At 41.5% G+C, this 19,635-nt stretch overlaps 1 protein-coding gene across 3 annotated transcripts in view; it reads right to left on the bottom strand.

Moving 5' to 3' along the window:
• Positions 1-19,037, bottom strand: part of LOC132389958 (galactocerebrosidase-like) — a 70,996-nt gene extending 51,959 nt beyond the window's left edge. The window contains exons 1-7 of one of the 3 annotated variants that reach the window (XM_059962547.1): positions 18,756-19,032; positions 18,535-18,713; positions 17,002-17,070; positions 12,099-12,162; positions 10,042-10,155; positions 4,656-4,795; positions 1,251-1,289 (exon numbers count right to left, since the gene is read on the bottom strand). In XM_059962547.1, coding sequence (XP_059818530.1) covers positions 1,251-1,289; positions 4,656-4,795; positions 10,042-10,155; positions 12,099-12,162; positions 17,002-17,070; positions 18,535-18,675 — 567 coding nt within the window. In that variant the 5' untranslated portion in view covers positions 18,676-18,713; positions 18,756-19,032. Of the gene's footprint in view, positions 1-1,250; positions 1,290-4,655; positions 4,796-10,041; positions 10,156-12,098; positions 12,163-17,001; positions 17,071-18,534 lie in introns of all 3 variants that reach the window. The other 2 variants (XM_059962540.1, XM_059962531.1) reach the window with 2 other exon arrangements.
• Between the last annotated feature and the right edge of the window lie 598 nt (positions 19,038-19,635).

Below are 19,635 nucleotides of genomic sequence, written 5' to 3'. Positions count from 1 at the left end.
AGTGTGATCAAAGTGACTTTGACCATGGAATGATTGCTGGTGCCAGATGGGGTGGTTTAAATATCTCAGAAACTCCCGATCTCCAGGGACTTTTACACACAACAGACTCTATTGTTTATAGAGAACGGTGCAAAAGGCAAAAATAAAATCCAGAGAGCGGCAGTTCTGTAGGCAAAAACACCTTGTTGATGAGAGAGGTCAGAGGAGAATGGCCAGACTGGCTCGAGCCGACAGGAAGGTGACAGGAATTCAAAGAACCACATGCTACAACGGTGGTGTGCAGGACAGTGTCTTTGAATACACAATACATCAAACCCTGAAGTTATGGGCAACTGCAACAGCATGAACACGTTTTTGAAGACCATGCGTGCAGACTCAGTGGCCACTTTATTAAGTAAAGGAGAAAGTGAGTATAGTGCTGGACTTAATTTTAATGTCATCACATTGCACCATCCTAAAATATAAAATAGGGTTATTAATTTTATATAATTATTTTAAAGATTCTGCTTATTTATAAACACTACCATTTTAATGGTTTATCATACTGACGTTGCACAAACTCTTTTTGCAGAAAACCTTATGTTCTTGCCTCACCATATAATAAAATCATTCAAAAATATTTACCATGTAAATTTAAATCCCTGCACTTGGTTTTTAAAAATTTGTTACAAATAAAAATTAAATTGGAAATATGTTCAAAATATTTCTCAACAGAAGTTATTCTTGGAAGGCCCTCCCCAGCTCTCCCTGGTACTTAAATTTCCTCCCATATGTACAAGATGTGCTAGTAGTGTAGCTGGTGGCATGGGAAGTCAAGGTGAGCTGCTGGATCTGACGTTGCTTCCTATGGTGGGGGAGTCCAGGACCAGAGGATACAGCCTCAGAATAGAGGGGCGCCCATTTATAACAGAGCTGAGGAGTAATTTCTTTCGCCAGAGGGTGGTCAATTCATGGATTTCATTGCACATACGGCTGTAGAGGCCGAGTCATTGGGTATATTTAAATCTTGATTAGTCAGGTAGTCAATGCTTACAGAGAGTAGGCAGCAAAATGGGACCGAGAGAGAAATGGATCAGCCATGATGGAATGGTGGAACAGACAATGGATGGAATGGCCTAATTCTGCTCCTGTGTCTTTTTTGGGAGAGAACAGATTACAAGACAAAACGTGGGAGAATGGGACTGACAGCCAAATGGCTCAATGGGCTTCTGTGTTATAAGAAAATAGGAGACAAAATATGTGAAACATACCATGATGTACTTCTTGTTAAAATGTCTCTCATTCCAAATCTAGGAGAGAAACATAAAAGAATCTGATTATGCACAAAATATATATCTTTAAATAGATCAGTGCCAACTATACCAGCAACATTAATTTTGTTGCCAATCATTTACCATTAGAAACAAAACTTAACCTATGAATATTTACAATTATGAACACTAAATTACTTTCCTTCCACAAGTAGGATTTGAGAAATTAAATACAAATCTGAATTATAGGGCTATTTAACAACAAAAAAAAACACATTTTTGCATACTATTTATTCCAAATTCAGCATTGATACCAATATTCAACATAAAGACCAAAAAAACCCAGCTAATTTATGGGCAAAATACCCATGAACACAACCTCACTATTTTTCCTCTCTTTCTGCATGACTTATTTTTCATATTTATGTTCAATTTATAATTTTTATTATGTATTCCAAGCTATGTACTTGTACAAGCTATGTATCTATTTTCCGTCTGTACTGTATTTTGTGCCGCATGTTTATTATGGGTAATTTTTCACGTGGGTTAGGCAAGCAGTATAGTTACGAATTCACACTCTCTTGCGTCAGTTTTGTCCAGGTAGAGCCAGGGTGTAAGCCATGTGCTGATTTTTTTGGGTGACCATTTAAATACGCTTAAGAACGCTTAGTACCACTAGCGTTATTATTTTGTTATATCGCCAGTTTTAGTTTAATTAGTTTTTTTAACAAATCTTAACAAGATTGTCCACCTTTGCTGGATTCTGAAAAACATATTCTTTGAACTTTGGAACATCATTAAATTTGAGTGCATCAAATCATACAGTGTCAACCCCCTTGCCCCCACCGTGCTTAGTCTTTGGTTTGTTTGCAGTACCACCACAGAACAACAAATTTCACGATATATGCTAGTGATATTAACCCTGATTCTGACCAGAGACTCAAGCATCTGAATGGCCCAGCCCCCCTGCTTCTTGTTTTGAAACTGCATGGTAAAGAGAGGAATCATTTGGTAAATTTACTTGGGTTTTCCCTGAAGGATCTGTGCACACTCGTGACATGCACCCGAGATTTTCCTCAAACTCAGCAAATAAATTTTTGTATCCAATTGCATTCTAAGTTCACATTGAAGTTGATTTCACAAACCTTTCTTGTTGTGTGTTCTGGATTACATATGAGCTTTGTAAAAATAAAAACTTAAAGTCACCTTTCTAATGATTCTGCCAATTAACTTACCCCGATGAATTCCAATACTGGCTTACTTGCCAGAGGAAACTGTTTCTCACCAGCTTGGGTGTAACTGTTAATCGGTTTAGCATACCAGCTCAAACTTGTGTTCATCTTCAGTCTCAAGTACTGCATTAATTGCCTTGTCAACTTGCCCAGCCACCTTCAAGAATTAGTGTGTAAGGAAATTCCCTCAAAGACTACTTCTCATTAAAAAGTGTGATTTAGATTACATCAACTCCCTATGTTACTTTGCTTGAATGGGTACAATTTTACAGAAAGCCACTGCTTGCTAACGTTTGCTCATATCTTGTTCAGTCTTTGCTTTGACTCTTAGTTCTGTATCATTCCTGTATCGAGGACTCCTCCCTCGGAGTGTCAGACACCCTGAGCCAATAGGCTGGTCCTGGACTTATTTCCACTTGGCATGATTTACTTATTGTTATTTAATTATTTATGGTTTTATATTGCTATATTTCTACACTATTCTTGGTTGGTGCGACTGTAACAAAACTCAATTTCCCTCGGGATCAATAAAGTATGTCTTTCTGTCTGTTCAGGAGTTTAGAAGAATGGGGGGGGGGGGGGGGGGAGGAGGTCTCATTGAAACCTATCGACTATTGAAAGGGCTACATAGAATGGATGTCGAGAGAATGTTTCCAACATTCCAGAATGTTCCTGGTCTAGGACCAGAGGACATAACCTCAGAATACTGGGACATCCATTTACAACAGAGAAGATGAGGAATTTCTTTAGCTTGAGGGTGGTGAATCTGTGGAATTCATTCCTACAGACAGCTGTGGAGGACAAGTGATTGAGTATATTTAAAGTGGAAGTTGACAGGTTCTCGATTAGTAAGGGTGTCAAAGGTTACAGAAGAAGGCAGGAGAATGGGCAATAAATTAGCCATGATGAAATGGCAGAGCAAAGTTAAAGGTCCGAATGGCCTAACCTGCTCCTTTATCTTATGGTCTTCAAAACTTGTATTTAACATGACAAACAATTGTCCTTGTATTAACCCTGGGAGATCTCACTGCATAAACTGTCTCTGAGGAGAGGGAACAGAGAACATGCATTCATTGCTGCTGTTCCCCATTACCTGGAATTGCTTTAGGCAAAACATGTTTCAAGTGCCCCTTTGCTGCCTTTTACTGTCATTTTATGAACAGTGGTATTTTATCAGATGCGTTTGAAAAGTACATAAATGTTTACTAGACTGACTAATGTGAATAAAATACAAGTCTAAACACTCCTACATTTGGCACTAAAGTTGGTAGTCACTGAACTATTCTAAATCTCTTGGATAATTGTTATGAATTTAAATGAACAGCTGAAAAAAAAAACAGCCTTCAGTTTATTTTCTTTTCCTCAGATCAACAGATATAGGAGCAGAGTTAGGCCATTTGGCCCAGAGTCTGCTGCACCATTTCATCATGGCTGATTCATTTTCCCTCTCAGCCCCAGTCTCCTGCCTTCTCCCCGTATGCCCTGACTAATCAGGAATCTATCAACCTCTGTCTTATACATACATAAAGACTTGGCCTCCACAGTTGCCAGTGGCAATGAATTCCTGACGAAGGGTCTCGGCCCGAAATGTCGACAGCGCTTCTCCCTATAGATGCTGCCTGACCTGCTGTGTTCCAACAGCATTTTGTGTGTGTTGTAATTATTTAAGTTGCTAATTAATGATAGGTTTAAAGATAATTAAATATAGGTTTAAAAAAGTGTTCTATCCTATGTTCCTGCCTCTGCTTTTTTTATACTTTGTATTTTGAGATAGAGTGCGGACCAGGCCCTTCGGCCCAATGAGCTGCAGCAGCCAGCAAGCCACCGATCTTAACCCGAGCCTATCTGAGAATATAACGTTGGTAATCCACTATCCGACTGAATGGGGAAATTCAACCTATTTAACACGGGTCAATTTACAATGACCAATTAATCTACTAAATGATGTCTTTGGACTGTGGGAGGAAACCCACTTGATTACAGGGAAAACATACAATTTTCTTACAGATGGAGCTGGAATTGAACTCCGAACTCCAGAACACCCCGAGCTGTAATAGCATCGCACTACACATGACGCTGTTGTGGCACCTTTAGTTATTCAGATTCAACATCCGGTATAAATTACCATTCTACAATGTTACCATAAACAACAAGTATGTTTTACTTTACTAACCCCAACATAGTCAATATCAAGATTATGATAGTATTTAGCACCATGAATCCACGAAGAAATATAATAGGCTGTTCTGTGTGGGTAAGAGTAAGGTGACATCTCTCCATAACCAATCCAAGCAGGAAAGGCCCAGGGTAACCCTGAGAAATAAATAAATAAATGATTCACTTAAAAAGCAAACTACAATTAGAACAATATTAAAATGGTTTTATGTTTCGATTTCACGTCCATCATCACCAGGACAACACTCCAGCTCCGAAGCTACACTCCGGTAGCTATCCAGCTCCCCAACAGAACTCACTCAGCTGTGATACTCTGACTGCCCCCAAACAACCTCCGTTAGATGGTCTTTCCTGCTCTTCTTGTTCTGTTGAGAATTATTAAATCCGCTCATATCATTCACATTTAAGCTTGATTATTGATGTTTACACATGTGACCGTTCTGCTAATTGTTGATTGCTCATGGCTCATTGGTTGCTATTGTGTTGTCAGTTCTGGCATTGTCCTGTGTTTGGCATCAAACCACAATCAATTCTGGTATGTTTCACACACTGATAAACTGATTCTGATTCTCTTGCATTCTGGAGATGCTAGATTTCCCGGGGAATTTAGAAGGTTTTGAAATACCTCCCTTCAGTAACATTCTTCTTGATTGGACTTACTTTGCTGTGGTCTACCTTACAGTTAATATACAAACTATTCATCCAGCATGCTTGGGACTTGAGTGGAGCTGGATTATCAGAGTTCCAGACTCCCACACACTTTATCATTTCTTCTTTAGATGTGACATAGTAGTCTCATAAATTTTCTAGTGCACTTAGTAGGTTTGAGTGTAGAAGGGTCAGCTATGACTTTGGTGTGTTAACAGGAGCACAGAAACAGCAACAAAGTTCAGGTCACCTATTGCAGCTGCGCAGGAGAGGAGACACTGGAGGAGGTGTGGGAGAAAGCAGAGGTCTCTGTGTGCACACTGGAATCCATACTGGGTTCGGGGCTGCTGCTTCCAGTGTTTGCTCGGTGGAAGACAACTTTCTACACACCATCAATCTATGGGCCATGCCACCCAAAGGATATTTATTTTTGTGATTGTATGTTTTTCTGCTATTGTAACTGTGAACTATGAGTACTGTGCTTTGCACCTCGGCCCCAGAAGAACCCAGTTTCACTGGCTGTATTCATGGGTATGGCTGAATGATAATTAAACTTGAATCTGAACTTAGTGAACCAAAGGTGAACGAACTCAGCACAATGAGAGATTAGTGGGTATGGCGTTGTGGGCATCACTGGGTCGTGGCTGAAAGAAGACCACCATTGAGAGAATAATATCAAAGGATATACTTTTTATTGAAAGTACAGGCAGTGGTGTGGCTCTGTTGGTAAGAGATGGAATTACATTTTTAGAAAGAGGTGACATAGAGAATATTGAATCTTTGTGGGTGGAGTTAAGAAATTGCAAGGATAAAAATCATATACAGGCCTCCAGATAGTAGCCAAGATGTGGGGTTGAGATTGCAAAGGAAGCAGGAAAAGGCATGTAATAATGGTAATGTCACAATTGTAATTGGGGACTTCAATATGCAGGGGGATCAGGAAAATCAGGTCGGTGTCGGATTGCAAGAGAGGTAATTTGTTGAATGCCTACGAGATGGCTTTTTAGAGCAGCTTGTGTTTGAACCTACTCAGGGTAAGGGCATCTTAGATTGAGTGTTGTGTAATAATCCAGATCTTATAACCAAATAACAATCACAGCACGGAAACAGGCCATCTCGGCCCTCCTAGTCCGTGCCGAACTCTTAATCTCACCTAGTCCCACCTACCCGCACTCAGCCCATAACCCTCCACTCCTTTCCTGTCCATATACCTATCCAATTTTACCTTAAATGACACAACTGAACTGGCCTCTACTACTTCTACAGGAAGCTCATTCCACACAGCTATCACTCTCTGAGTAAAGAAACCTCCTGGGTTCAGGCTCTTCTCTGTGAGAATTTTTATTTATAACCATATAACCATTGCAGCACGGAAACAGGTCATCTCAGCACTTCTAGTTCGTGCCGAACGCTTACTCTCACCTAGTCCCACCTACCTGCACTCAGCCCATAACCCTCCATTCCTTTCCTGTCCATATACCTATCCAATTATTTTTTAAATGACAGTATCAAACCTGCCTCTACCACTTCTACTGGAAGCTCATTCCACACAGCTACCACTCTCTGAGTAAAGAAGTTCCGCCTCATGTTACCCCTAAACTTTTGCCCCTAACTCTCAACTCACGTCCTCTCGTTTGAATCTCCCCTACTCTCAATGGAAACAGCCTATTCACGTCAACTCTATCTATCCCTCTCAAAATTTTAAATACCTCGATCAAATCCCCCCTCAACCTTCTACGCTCCAATGAATAGAGACCTAACTTGTTCAACCTTTCTCTGTAACTTGTGCTGAAACCCAGGTAACATCCTAGTAAATCGTCTCTGCACTCCCTCTAATTTATTGATATCTTTCCTATAATTCGGTGACCAGAACTGTACACAATATTCCAAATTTGGCCTTACCAATGCCTTGTACAATTTTAACATTACATCCCAACTTCTGTACTCAATGCTTTGATTTATAAAGGCCAGCTTTCCAAAAGCCTTCTTCACCACCCTATCCACATGAGAATCCACCTTTAGGGAACTATGCACTGTTATTCCTAGATCTCTCTGTTCCACTGCATTCCTCAATGCCCTACCATTTACCCTGTATGTTCTATTTGGATTATTCCTGCCAAAATGAAGAACCTCACTCTTCTCAGCATTAAACTCCATCTGCCAACGTTCAGCCCATTCTTCTAACCGGCATAAATCTCCCTGCAAGCTTTGAAAACCCACCTCATTATCCACAACACCTCCTACCTTAATATCATCGGCATACTTACTAATCCAATTTACCACCCCATCATCCAGATCATTTATGCATATTACAAACAGCATTGGGCCCAAAACAGATCCCTGAGGCACCTCACTAGTCACCGGCCTCCATCCCGATAAACAATCATCCACCACTACTCTCTGGCATCTCCCATCTAGCCACTGTTGAATCCATTTTATTACTCCAGCATTAATACCTAACGACTGAACCTTCTTAACTAACCTTCCATGTGGAACTTTGTCAGAGACTTTGCTGAAGTCCATATAGACTACATCCACTGCCTTACCCTCGTCAACTTTCCTCGTAACTTCTTCAAAAAATTCAATAAATTCAATAAAATTCAATAATTCAATGAGGGAGCTTAACATACAGGAACCCCTTAGGAGGCAGTGAACATAATATAATTGAATTCATACTGCAATTTGAGAAAGAGAAACACAACTTACAGGTATCAGTACCACAGTGGAATAAAGGGAATTATAGAGGCATGGGAAAGGAGCTTGCCCGATGGTTTGGAGGAAGATACTGGTGGGGATGACGGCAGAGCGGAGATGTAAATTTTAAACTTCTTTTACAAGAAACTTGTAAATTTTCTCTGAACTCTTTCAATGTTATTTACATCTTTCCTATGAGTAGGTGACCAAAGCTGCTCACTGTAGTCCAAATAAGGCCTCACCAACATCTTATACAACTTCAACAAAACCTCTTAAGTACTGAAAACTTTGACTTATGAAGCCAATGTGCCAAAAGCTTCCCTGACAATCCTATTTTCCGGTGACACCACTTTCAATGAATTAGGGACCTGTATTCCCAGATCCCTTTGCTCTACCACACTCCTCAGTGCCCTACCCTTCACTGTGTGAGACCTGTTCCAGTGGGTCCTCCCAAAGTGCAACACCTCACACTTGTCTGCATTAAATTCCATCAGCCATTTTCTCAGCTGGTCTAGATCCCACTGGAACCAGAGTCTTCTTCACGGTCCGCTGCAGCCCAGTCTTGGTGTCATCCATGAATTTGCTGATCTAGTTAACCACATTATTATACAGATCATTGATAAAGATGACAAGCAACAACAGACCCAGTACTGATCCCTGCTGCACAGAGACAACCCTTTACTACCACTCTCTGGTTTCCCCAATAAAGTCAACATCTCAATCAGTTTAATACCTAATCTTAAATGCTGATTGACTGAACCTGCTTGACTAGCCTCCCATGTGGGACCTCATCAAATGTCTTGCTAAAGTCCACTGGGACAACATCCACTGCTTTGCCTTCTTCAACTTTCCTGGTAACTTTCTCCAAACACTCTAAGATTGGTTAGGCATTACCTACCATACACAAAGCGATGGTGACCACCCCGTCTATCCAAATACATCGGACACACAAAGCTGCTATGCAGGATGACAGTGTTGTTAAGAAGGCGTATGGTGTGTTGGCCTTCATCAACCATGGGATTGAGATCAAGAGCCGTGAGGTAATGTTACAGCTATACGAGACCTTAGTTAGACTCCACTTGGAGTACTGTGTGTTCAGTTCTGGTCACGTCACTACAGGAAGGATGTGGATACTATAGACAGTGCAGAGGGTATTTATAAGGGAGTTGCCTGAATTGCACAGTATGCCTTATGAGAATAGATTGGGTGAACTTGACCTTTTCTCCTTGGTGTGATAGAGAATGAGAGGTGACCTGATAGAGGTGTACAAGATGTTGAGAGGCATTGATCATGTAGATAGCCAGAGGCATTTTCCCAGGGCTGAAATGGCTAACACGAGGGTGCACAGTTTTAAGGTGCTTGGAAGTAGGTACAAGGGGGATGTCAGAGGCAAGTTTTTCACACAGAGAGTGGTGGGTGCTTGGAATGCACTGCCAGTGGTGGAGGCAGATACAGTAGGGTCTTTTAAGAGACTCTTAGATGAGTACATGGAGTTTAGAAAAATAGAGTGCTATGTGGTAGGGAAATTCTAGGCAGTTTCTAGAGTAGGTTACATGGGTGGCACAATATTGTGGGCCGAAGGGCCTGTAATGTGCTGTAGATTTCTATGTTCTATGTAATAAGAGGAGGTAATTTCAAAGGAGACATGGGGGCAAGGTGTTTTTTTGTGTTTTTTTACAAACAGGAAAAGGTCACTGCCTGGAGTGGTGATGGTGGCAGATACATTAGAAACTTTTAAGGGACCTTTAGATAGGCACACGAATGTGAGGAAAATGGAAGGCTACAGTCATCATGCAGTGTACTCTCGTGTTCTATTTATGCTCTAGAAATAAACATAGATGTTCTTAAAGTTTGTCATCATAAATGTGCCAGGAGTTGTATAAATAAAATATTAATCACTTGAAAGAAACTTAGCTTCATATAAACTTCAAATCTCCAAATAAAATCATCATTAATGCACTGAGATGGAACAGATCTCAAAATCAATACCTAGTTTCATTGTCTGGCTTTCAGCCACACTTGCACATGGTTATCATTTATACCTATTAATTTAATATTAGGATTCCTTTTCTTTGCCTCTTTCATCAGCCACCACTCATATCCTCGGAAATAATTGGCATCATCTTCATAGTGCATATGTGAAGGTTCTGTCCCATCTACAAAGAAAAGAAACCTCTCTCATTATCACTTCTCAATTGATTTACAAATGGATCAAGTTCAAGTTTGTTGTCATTCAACCATACACATGTACTTCCAAATAAAACAACATTCCTCCGGACCAAGGTGCGCGCACAGTACATATAACTCACGTACAAAACAAGAAATCTTACCACAAGTTATAAGATGCACTGATTACACAAGTTTAAAAAGTAAACAATATAACACTACTGGTACTTCATACGTGATGAGCTGGGTGGCGACAGGGAGTTAGGTCATCTCATGGCCTGGGGGAAGAAGCTGATTCCAATCCTAATAGTTTTTGTCCCAAGATGCAACTATGCTTCTATTAGTTGTCCTGAGCTGTGAGAGGTACAAGCACCTATCGATGGCAAACCACAGCAGACAGAATGAAAACTACCGAATACCAGTTAAATCTTGCTAACAGACCCCAGCAAAAACCACGAGAAACATGCTGAACTGAAGTTAAACAGATAATAATGGAACACTCTTCCACTCTTTCTTAGCGGTAGGGGTCAATGGAGGAGGGCTGGCAGTACTAGTCAGGGAAAATGTCACGGCAGTGCTCCGTCAGGACAGACTGGAGAACTGGACTAGTGAGGCGTTATAGGGGGAACTGAGAAAGAAAAAAGTTATGACCATATTGGTGGAGCCATGTTACAGATCACTCAACAGTCCTAGGGATTGAGAGGAACAAATCTGTAAAGAGATCGCAGATTGTTGCCGGAAAAATAAGGTTGTGATAGTAGGTGATTTTAACTTTCCACATATTGACTGTGAATCCCAAACTGTTAAAAGGACCAGATGGAATACAGTTTGTCAAATGTGTTCAGGATAGCTTCCTTCAGCTTGGTTCTTCAATGGATATTGAGACCCTTGTTAAGAGAAAAAAAGGAGGTACATAGGAGGTATAGACAATTCGGAACAAATGAGATGCTTACAAGTACAAGAAATGCAAAGGAACACTTAAGAAAATCAGGAAGGCTAAAAGACGGCATGAAGTTGCTCCAGCAGACAAGGTGAAGGAGAATCCAAAGGGAGTCTATAGATATTTTAAGGACAAAAGGACTGCAAGGGACAAAACTGGCCCTCTGGAAGATCAGAATGGTAACCCATGTGTGGAGCCAAATTAGATGTGGAAGGTCTTAAATGAATTCTTTGCATCTGTATTTACTCGAGAAAAGTCTATAGAAGTGAGGCAAAGCGACATCAACATCTTGGACCCTGTAGAGATTAGAGGAGGCAGCGTTTTCTACCCTGAGAAAAACCAGGGTGGATGAATCCCCAGGGCCTAACAAGGCGCTCCCTCTGACCCTACGGGAGACAAGCGCAGAAATTGCTGAGGCCGGACAGGGATATCTCCTTAGTGACAGGAGAAGTACCAGAGGATTGGAGGATGGTCAATGTTGTTCTTCTGTTTAAAAAAGGCTCTAAACAGAAACCAGGAAATTATAGGCAGGTGAATCTGACATCAGTTGTGAGAAAGCTATCGGAAGGTATTCTAAGGGACCGGATATACAAAAATTCAGAAAGACATGGACTGATTAAGGGCAGTCAGTATGGATCAGCCAATTTGCAGGTGACACCAAGACTGGCGGTGTAGTGGACACTGAGAAAGGCCGTTATGGCTTGCAGAGGGACTTGCATCAGCTGGAAGATTGGGCTGAAAAGTGGCCGATGGAATTTAATGCAAACAACCAAAGTGCAACAGACAACAAACTCAGCAAGTACAGAAAGAAAGAAAAAAAAATGTAACTTTAATTTCTGAATGAAAGAAATCTTACAGAAAAGTTGGAAACACCATCTCTTGGCAACTCTTACGTGCAGTTGGGAAAGTACAGGCACAAGGGTAGCCAGGATATCATTTTAGTCAGCAAAGATCAACATTCTGTAGTTGATCTTTAACAGAAAAAATTCTTACCTGTTGTTTGGGCATCACCTCCAATCTCAACTTTCAAGATATGCAAAGAAGCACCAAAATTTGGCTGACAATAGATAATAAATAATATTAACAGGTTGGTATGATTAGGTTATAAATGCCTATAACTTGTATTTTCATTCACCCTCCCATAGTCTACTTAATTGTTGGATGTTGAACACAAACAATTTTATGTACAAAATATTGAAATTACAGTGTGTCATCTGCAAAGAGATAAGCAAAGTTAAACAGTCAAATAAACATTTATCAAAACATAGAATAATGCAGCACAGGAATAGGTCCGACAGCCCACAATGCCGCGTTGAACTAATTAGTAATCAAATGGCTAACTAAACTAACCTCTTCTGCCTACACAATGTCCATATCACTTTGTTGATGGGAACAGGATGACACAGCAGAGGACGAAATAAGGGGCAGCAAGTTGAAAACTCAGCCAGCTAAATCACGAACACGAGCCTCCACAGCACCCAGAACATCTTCAAGCAGCAAAGCCTCAAAAAGGTGGCACCCATCGTGGGAGGGAGATGGGGAAGAGAGAGGACTTATTTAAAATTAAATAGAAATTTTAAAAAGTGAGGTGGTGTTCATGGGTTCAATGTCCATTTAGGAAAAGGATGGCAGACAGAAAAAGCTGTTTCTGAATCAGAGTGTGTGCCTTCAGGTTTCTGTACCTCCACTATGATGAAAACAGAGAGAAGAGGGCACGGCCTGGGTGGCGAGGGACCGTAATGATGGACTAACACTACCTTTCTGAGGCACCGCTCCTTGAAGATGTTTTGGATACTATGGAGGCTGGTATGCAAGATAGAGCTGATTAATTTAAGCGTTGTCTGCAGTTTACTTCAATCCTGTGCAGTAGGCCCGCACCTCCCCATACCAGATGGTCATGCAGCCAGTCAGAATGCTCTCCACAGTACATCTGTAGAAGTTTGTATTTTAGGTGAAATTCCAATTCTCTTCAAACTACTGATGAAGTATAGCCAATGCCTTGCCGTCTTTATAACGGTATCACTATGTTGAGACAAAGTTAGATCCTCAGAGATATTGACACCCAGGAACGTGAAACTGCTCCCTCTCTCCACTTCTGATCCCTCTGTGAGGATTCTACGTGTTCCTTTGTCTTACCCTTTTTGAAGTCCACAATCAGCTCTTTCGTCTTACAAATGCTGAGTTAAGGTTGTTGTGGCAACACCACTCAACTAGTTGGCATATCTCACTCCTGAATCTCCTCTCATCACCATCTGAGATTCTGTCAGCAATATATCATCAGCAAATTTATAGATGGTATTTGAGCTATGCCTAGCCACACAGTCATGTGTATATAGAGAGTAAAGAAGTGGGATAAGCACACACCCCTGAGGTGCACCAGTGAAGATTGTCAGGGAGATGGAGATGTTATCGCCAATCCACACAGACTGTGGTCTTCCATTAGGAAGTTGAGATTCCCGTGCAGAGGGAGGTAGCGAAGCCCATATTCTGTAGCTTTTCAATCAGGGCTGTATAAATTATAGTGAGAATTCATAGTTTTTTTTATTATGCATTTTAATGTATTGCTTCCACAAAACAAAAAATTTCACAACATACGCCAGTGATATTAAAAATGATTCTGATTCTGACCTGGAGCAAAGGCTTAGTTAATGGGGAAATGGTATTGGTCAAAGCATGTCTATTTGCTCAATCTTGCAAATTAACCATATTAGGGAGATATTTATATAAGATTCAAAACCAAGGTATCACTACTTTCTCTATAGAACATTGAAACTAATCAAGAAAGGTAGTTCCTAAAACACCAACAAGAAAAATATCACCAAGTTACACACAAAGCTGCATCTATTCAGTTCATAAAATAATCAGTGAATATCAATGTAGAACTACAGTTATAATCATCAAGTGCACTATAAACTTCAACTTTATAATCCTGCTTGAGTTCTCAGTTATTCCGCTGGTCTACTAAATTTAAATAATCTCCCTCAAAAGGTAATTAACTGGCAGGTCATCTTTTTTGAACTACGCTCCTAAACAGGGGATCTCAATATCTGAAACTATAAGGGATGCAGACTCAGTTAACGCTTTTAAACATCAGCTCAAAACCTATTTGGTTAACCTTGCTCTTAACCAACATCTTTTTGCCTTTTATTTTCATGTTTGCTCTTTTTCCCCATTGTAAAGCACTTTGAACTACATTGTATGAAAAGTGCTCTGTAAATAAATCATACAGATTATTACCAACACAAGAAAATCTGCAGATGCTGGAAATCCAGAACATCACACACAAAATGCTGGAGGGAGGAACTCAGCAGGTCAGGAAGCATCTATGGAAAAAGAGTACAGTCAACGTTTCGGGTCGAGACCTTTCATCAGGTCCTGATGAAGGGTCTCAGCTCAAAACATCAACTGTTTATTCTTTTCCACAGATGCTGCCTGACCTGCTAAGTCCCTCCAGCATTTTGTGTATTATGATTATTAAATGCTTTCTCAGCCAAAATTGCAAGCAATTCAAAATTGTGAGCTCACCAAGGCAAACAACAAAGCAAACTTTATTTTAGTTTTGAAATTTCTAATATAATGCACCTACTTATTTCCACGCTTTAGTTTCCCCCTGTACAATTAACACAATAGTTAGTTGATATTTTAATATCAGAAGCAAGTGTCCCAATGCTCAATCATTGATCAGGCAATTTTAGGCAATGACGTGAAAATGCACTCTAATGAACAATATTACCATGCAGTGTTCAGCATTAAACTAATGCCGATGGCTGCCACAATATTAACTTCAATCAGGCAGTACCATATTTAATAAGAATTCAGGAAGTTACGTTAAGCAAAAGGCCCTTTGTGTCAGCTCCACTATCCAGTAATATCAAGGTTACCTGACTAACTCAGGTCCAATTTCCCGGTTTCTGAGTGGCAAAAACGTTATTAATTTCAGGTTTAAATGTACCCAATAATCAGGCACCATTGATTCCTGGAGCAGACAATTCCAAAGTTTCACAATTCTTTGCAGAAAGAAATTTCTTTTAAACTATTTCCTGAGCAGTAGGGACTTCGTCTTTTTATTATTGATTTTTTAAATTATTTATTGAGATGCAGCATGGAATCACCCCTTCCAGCTCACACAGCAATTCCCCTATGCTAATCACAGAACAATTTACAATGACCAATTAACCAACCGGTTACATTTTTAGACTGCGGGAGGAGACCGGAGCTCCCGGAGGAAATACACACAGTTACGGGCGGCTTTCGACTGGCAAATAAGCCACAGCCTCACACTGCACGAGGAGAACATACACACTCCTTACAGGCAGCAGCAGGAATTGAGTTTGTGTGGCCTGTACTAACCACTCTGCTACCTTGAAACAATGGTATTAGTTCTATAATCTCCATTGAGATAAAATAGCTTCTTAGCAATTCCACCATCAAATCCTCCCACAATCTCACTTAGTTTAATGAAATGATCTCTCATCCTTCTATTCTCTATTTACTTTGGCCAACTGGACACAACACCTCATCATACCATAGCACATTTTGTTAAATAAGGAGAATTTAAATGCACAGAACTACAGACATGAACACACAAATCTCAAAAGGCAAGAGGGGTTATTTTACACTTCAAGCATTTTACAGAGAACTGCTTGCTCTATAATTTTGTGTTTTTGTGAACTAGTAAACAATGATTCTCTACGTACCAGTTTGTCAATTCACACACAAAATTTTGAACTCATTGCTCTTAGCCAAGAGAGATATGTGCATGCGTCAACCCACAAGTGCAAGGCTCACAATGGTTATATTGACAGGTTGACAGGGTGGTTAAGAAGGCATGTGACATGCTTGTCTTTATTAGTCAAGGCACTGAGTCCAAAAGTCAGGAAGTTATGTTGCAGCTTTAAGCTCCAGTGAGACCACATCTGGGGTACTGCACGCAGTTCATCCTTACAGGAAGGATGTCGAGGCTCTGGAGAGAGTGTAGAGCAGGTTTACTACGATACAGCCTGGATTAGAGGGCATGTCCCATAATGAGAGGGTTGGACAGCTTAGGACGGTTACTCTGGTACGGCGGAGGCTGAGGTTTATAAGATTATGAGTGGCATAGACAGACAGGGAGTATCTTTGTCCCCCACAGTTGAAATGTCCGACACCAGACCGCATGCATTTAAGGTGAGATGTGGTAAGTTCAAAGGAGATATGAGGGGCAAGTTGTTTTTTTGTTTTCACACTGAGTTGTGGGTGTCTGGAGTGTGCTGCCTGGGGTGGTGGTACAGGCAGATGCATGAGGGACTTTTAAGGGACGTTTAGGTCGGCACATGACTGTGAGGAAAATGGAAAGATATGGGCATTGTGTAGGCAGAAGAGGTTAGTTTAGTTGGCTATTTGATTACTAATTTATTTGGTTCAATGCTACATTGTGGGCTGAAGGGTCTGTTTCTGTGTTGTACTTTTCAATGTTCTAGATGAAGTCTTTTCTCTGCTGGGTAGCAACATCCCGTCTGAAAGCGCATTCACAACGGAATACAACGAATGAGAGCCGAGAGCTGGCACAGTGCCACTTTGGTGCCAGTCTGCCACAGCAAGTTACGGTTAGAAGACAATCTAGGCTCCAGTTTATGAACATTGTGTAGGGAGAAGAAATTAGTTTGGCTGGCCGTTTGATTATTAACACAACTGGTTTGGCAGAGCACAGTGGGCCGAAGGGCTCATTCCTGTGCTGTAACTCGTCTATTTAACTTGACACCAAATCAGAACATAATTACACCCTTATCGTACCCAAACAAAAAACGTTATCCACAGAATTACCAGCTTTTCAGATAGTCCGATATTGCAATCTTCCCCATATCCTCGGTATCAATCACGAAGCGCACAAATGTATCGATTTGAACATCAGTCCTACCTTGAACAAGTAGTCCAAGATCTGGCTGCGATATGGCTCTTGGTAGTTGACAAGAAGTCGGGAAGTTGCCTACAACAAAATTATTATGATTTCTTAGTCGTTAACTGAAATGGAAATGGCAATGATTTGCTCGGTAGATCACTTAATTCCCCAACTGATTGCAATTAAACTATCATTGATCAATACAACAGCCCAAATTGGAACATGCCGTGAAGAAGACCAGAAGCTTCATGAAGGAGCCCTCCCACCAGTGAGGAGGATCTGTAGCATCCACACTGGGACCACCAGACTCAAAAACAGTTACTTTCCCCAAGCAGTGAGGCTTAACAACACCTCCACCCACTAACCCGCCCTTCCACACCCCTCACCCCACCACCACTACTTTATCATTTCCTGTAAGAGTCGCCTTACGCACAGTGCCTAGCGTCACTTTATGGACATACAATCAATGTATAAGCTATCTTATATATTTATTGTGTATTTTTATCATTATGTTCTTTATCTTATTGTGCTTCTTTAGTGCTACATCAGATCCAGAGAAACAATTACTTTGAAATAAAAACACAAAATACTGGCAGAACTCAGCAGGCCAGACAGCATCTATGGGAGGAGGTAGTGACGACGTTTCGGGCAGAAACCCTTCATCAGGAGGGTCACTACCTCCTCCCATAGATGCTGTCTGGCCTGCTGAGTTCTGCCAGCATTTTGTGTTTTTATTTATTTCCAGCATCTGCAGATTCACTCGTGTTGCCAAACAATTACTTTGTTCTCTTTTTACTCTTCTGTACTGGAAATGACATTAAACAATCTTAAATCTCAAATCTTGGAGCATATTGCTATTTGTGAACGAGAATTAAATTAATTTTATATTACGTGTTTTAAATACCAGACCCACGGTCACTACCATCTAGAAGAACAGCAGATAACTGGGAACATCACCACTTGGAAATCCCCTCCAAGCCACTCACCATCCTGACTTGGAAACATATCACCGGGTTCCTTCATCGTCGCTGGGTCAAAATCGTGGAATTCCCTCCCTAACAGTACTGTGTGCAAGGACAACGAGGGATGGGCAATAAATGCTGGCTTAGCTGTCGACACTCATATCCCGTAAACAAATACATTAAAAAATCATGTAGACTTCTCCTTAATCCTCTCAAAATACTGTAACTCGATTTAACACACACTCACCGATTCAGAAACAGCTTTTTCCCCCTTTACCATCCGATTTCTGAATGGACACTGACCCCACGTATACAACCTTACTACTTCCCCGCTCTTTTGAGGAACTTCAACTTAAATTCATATATATATATATATTAATTATTGTATACACATTTTTATTGTAATTTATAATTTCATTTGCAATGTACTGCTTCCGCAAAACAGCTTATTTTACGACAGGAGCCATTGATATTAAACCTGATTCTGAAATAGATTTGCAGTAACTGCGTAATATAGACATTCTCACCAAAACTGTATTTCTGCGCCTTGAAAACTTTGTAGCAAGTTAACCCCGCCAGTACGACTTACCCCGCCGCCGCTCAGGCCGCCGATACCGTCAAACTCCGGGCCGAGACCCGCCTGATCGTCCAGCACGTAGTCGGCAGCCCCCGGCATCGGCAGCAGCAACACGGCACAGCACAGGAGGGAGATCCGGGCCGGCCCGGCCATTGTCAGCGTCCCAATGGGACAAACCGGGCTCAGCTGACCCGTACAGCACCGTCACAAGGGACAAACCGGGCTCAGCTGACTCGTACACCGCCGTCCCAATGGGACAAACCGGGCTCAGCTGACCCGTACAGCACCGTCCCAATGGGACAAACCGGGCTCAGCTGACCCGTACACCGCCGTCACAAGGGACAAACCGGGCTCAGCTGACCCGTACACCGCCGTCCCAATGGGACAAACCGGGCTCAGTCGAACCGTACAGCACCGTTACAAGGGAGGGAGTGGCGGCGACACTAACTCCCCGAAGAGGCAGCACTTCCGCGTGTCGTGGCCAGACCAACATGAAATGTATTTTCTCCTTCCCCCTTTTTTCCTTTCTTTCATGACCTTTCACCAATCAACTTGCCAGCTCTGTGCTTCATCCCGCCCCCTCCAGGTTTCACATATCACCTTGTGCTTCTCTCTCCTGTCCCACCCCCTTTTAAATCTACCCGGCAGCTTCTTTTCCCTCCGGTGCTGGGCAGGGTCTCGGCCTGAAACGTCGACTGCACTCATTTCCATCGACGCTGCCTGGCCTGCTGAGTTCCTCCAGCATTTTGTGTGTGTTTTCGCTGCCTATCGAGAATCAGCGTGGAGGAAAGATACAGGAAGTACACCCACTAAATCACACTCCCGCTCCCCTCAAAAATATTTCAAATCATATTAACCCTTACATACTGTTCATATTCTTTTCCTTCACAGTATGGGCCGGGTCAATTCCCTCCTAACAAGTGTCTAGACCAAATTTTGAACCATAAATCTATTTATGATAGTGTGGATAGTCAGAGGCTTTTTCCCAGGGTTGCTACAAGAGGACACAGGTTTAAGGTGCTGGGGAGATGTCAGGGGTAAGTTTTTTTACACAGGGAGTGGTGGGTGCATGGAATGGGCTGCCCGCGACAATGGTGGAGGCGGATATGATAG

Source organism: Hypanus sabinus, chromosome 2 (genome assembly GCF_030144855.1).
Source record: "Hypanus sabinus isolate sHypSab1 chromosome 2, sHypSab1.hap1, whole genome shotgun sequence".
In the NCBI taxonomy this organism is placed as follows: domain Eukaryota; kingdom Metazoa; phylum Chordata; class Chondrichthyes; order Myliobatiformes; family Dasyatidae; genus Hypanus; species Hypanus sabinus.
The sequence above is the reverse complement of the archived record's forward strand: the minus strand, read 5'-3'. Positions and strand labels throughout refer to the sequence as shown.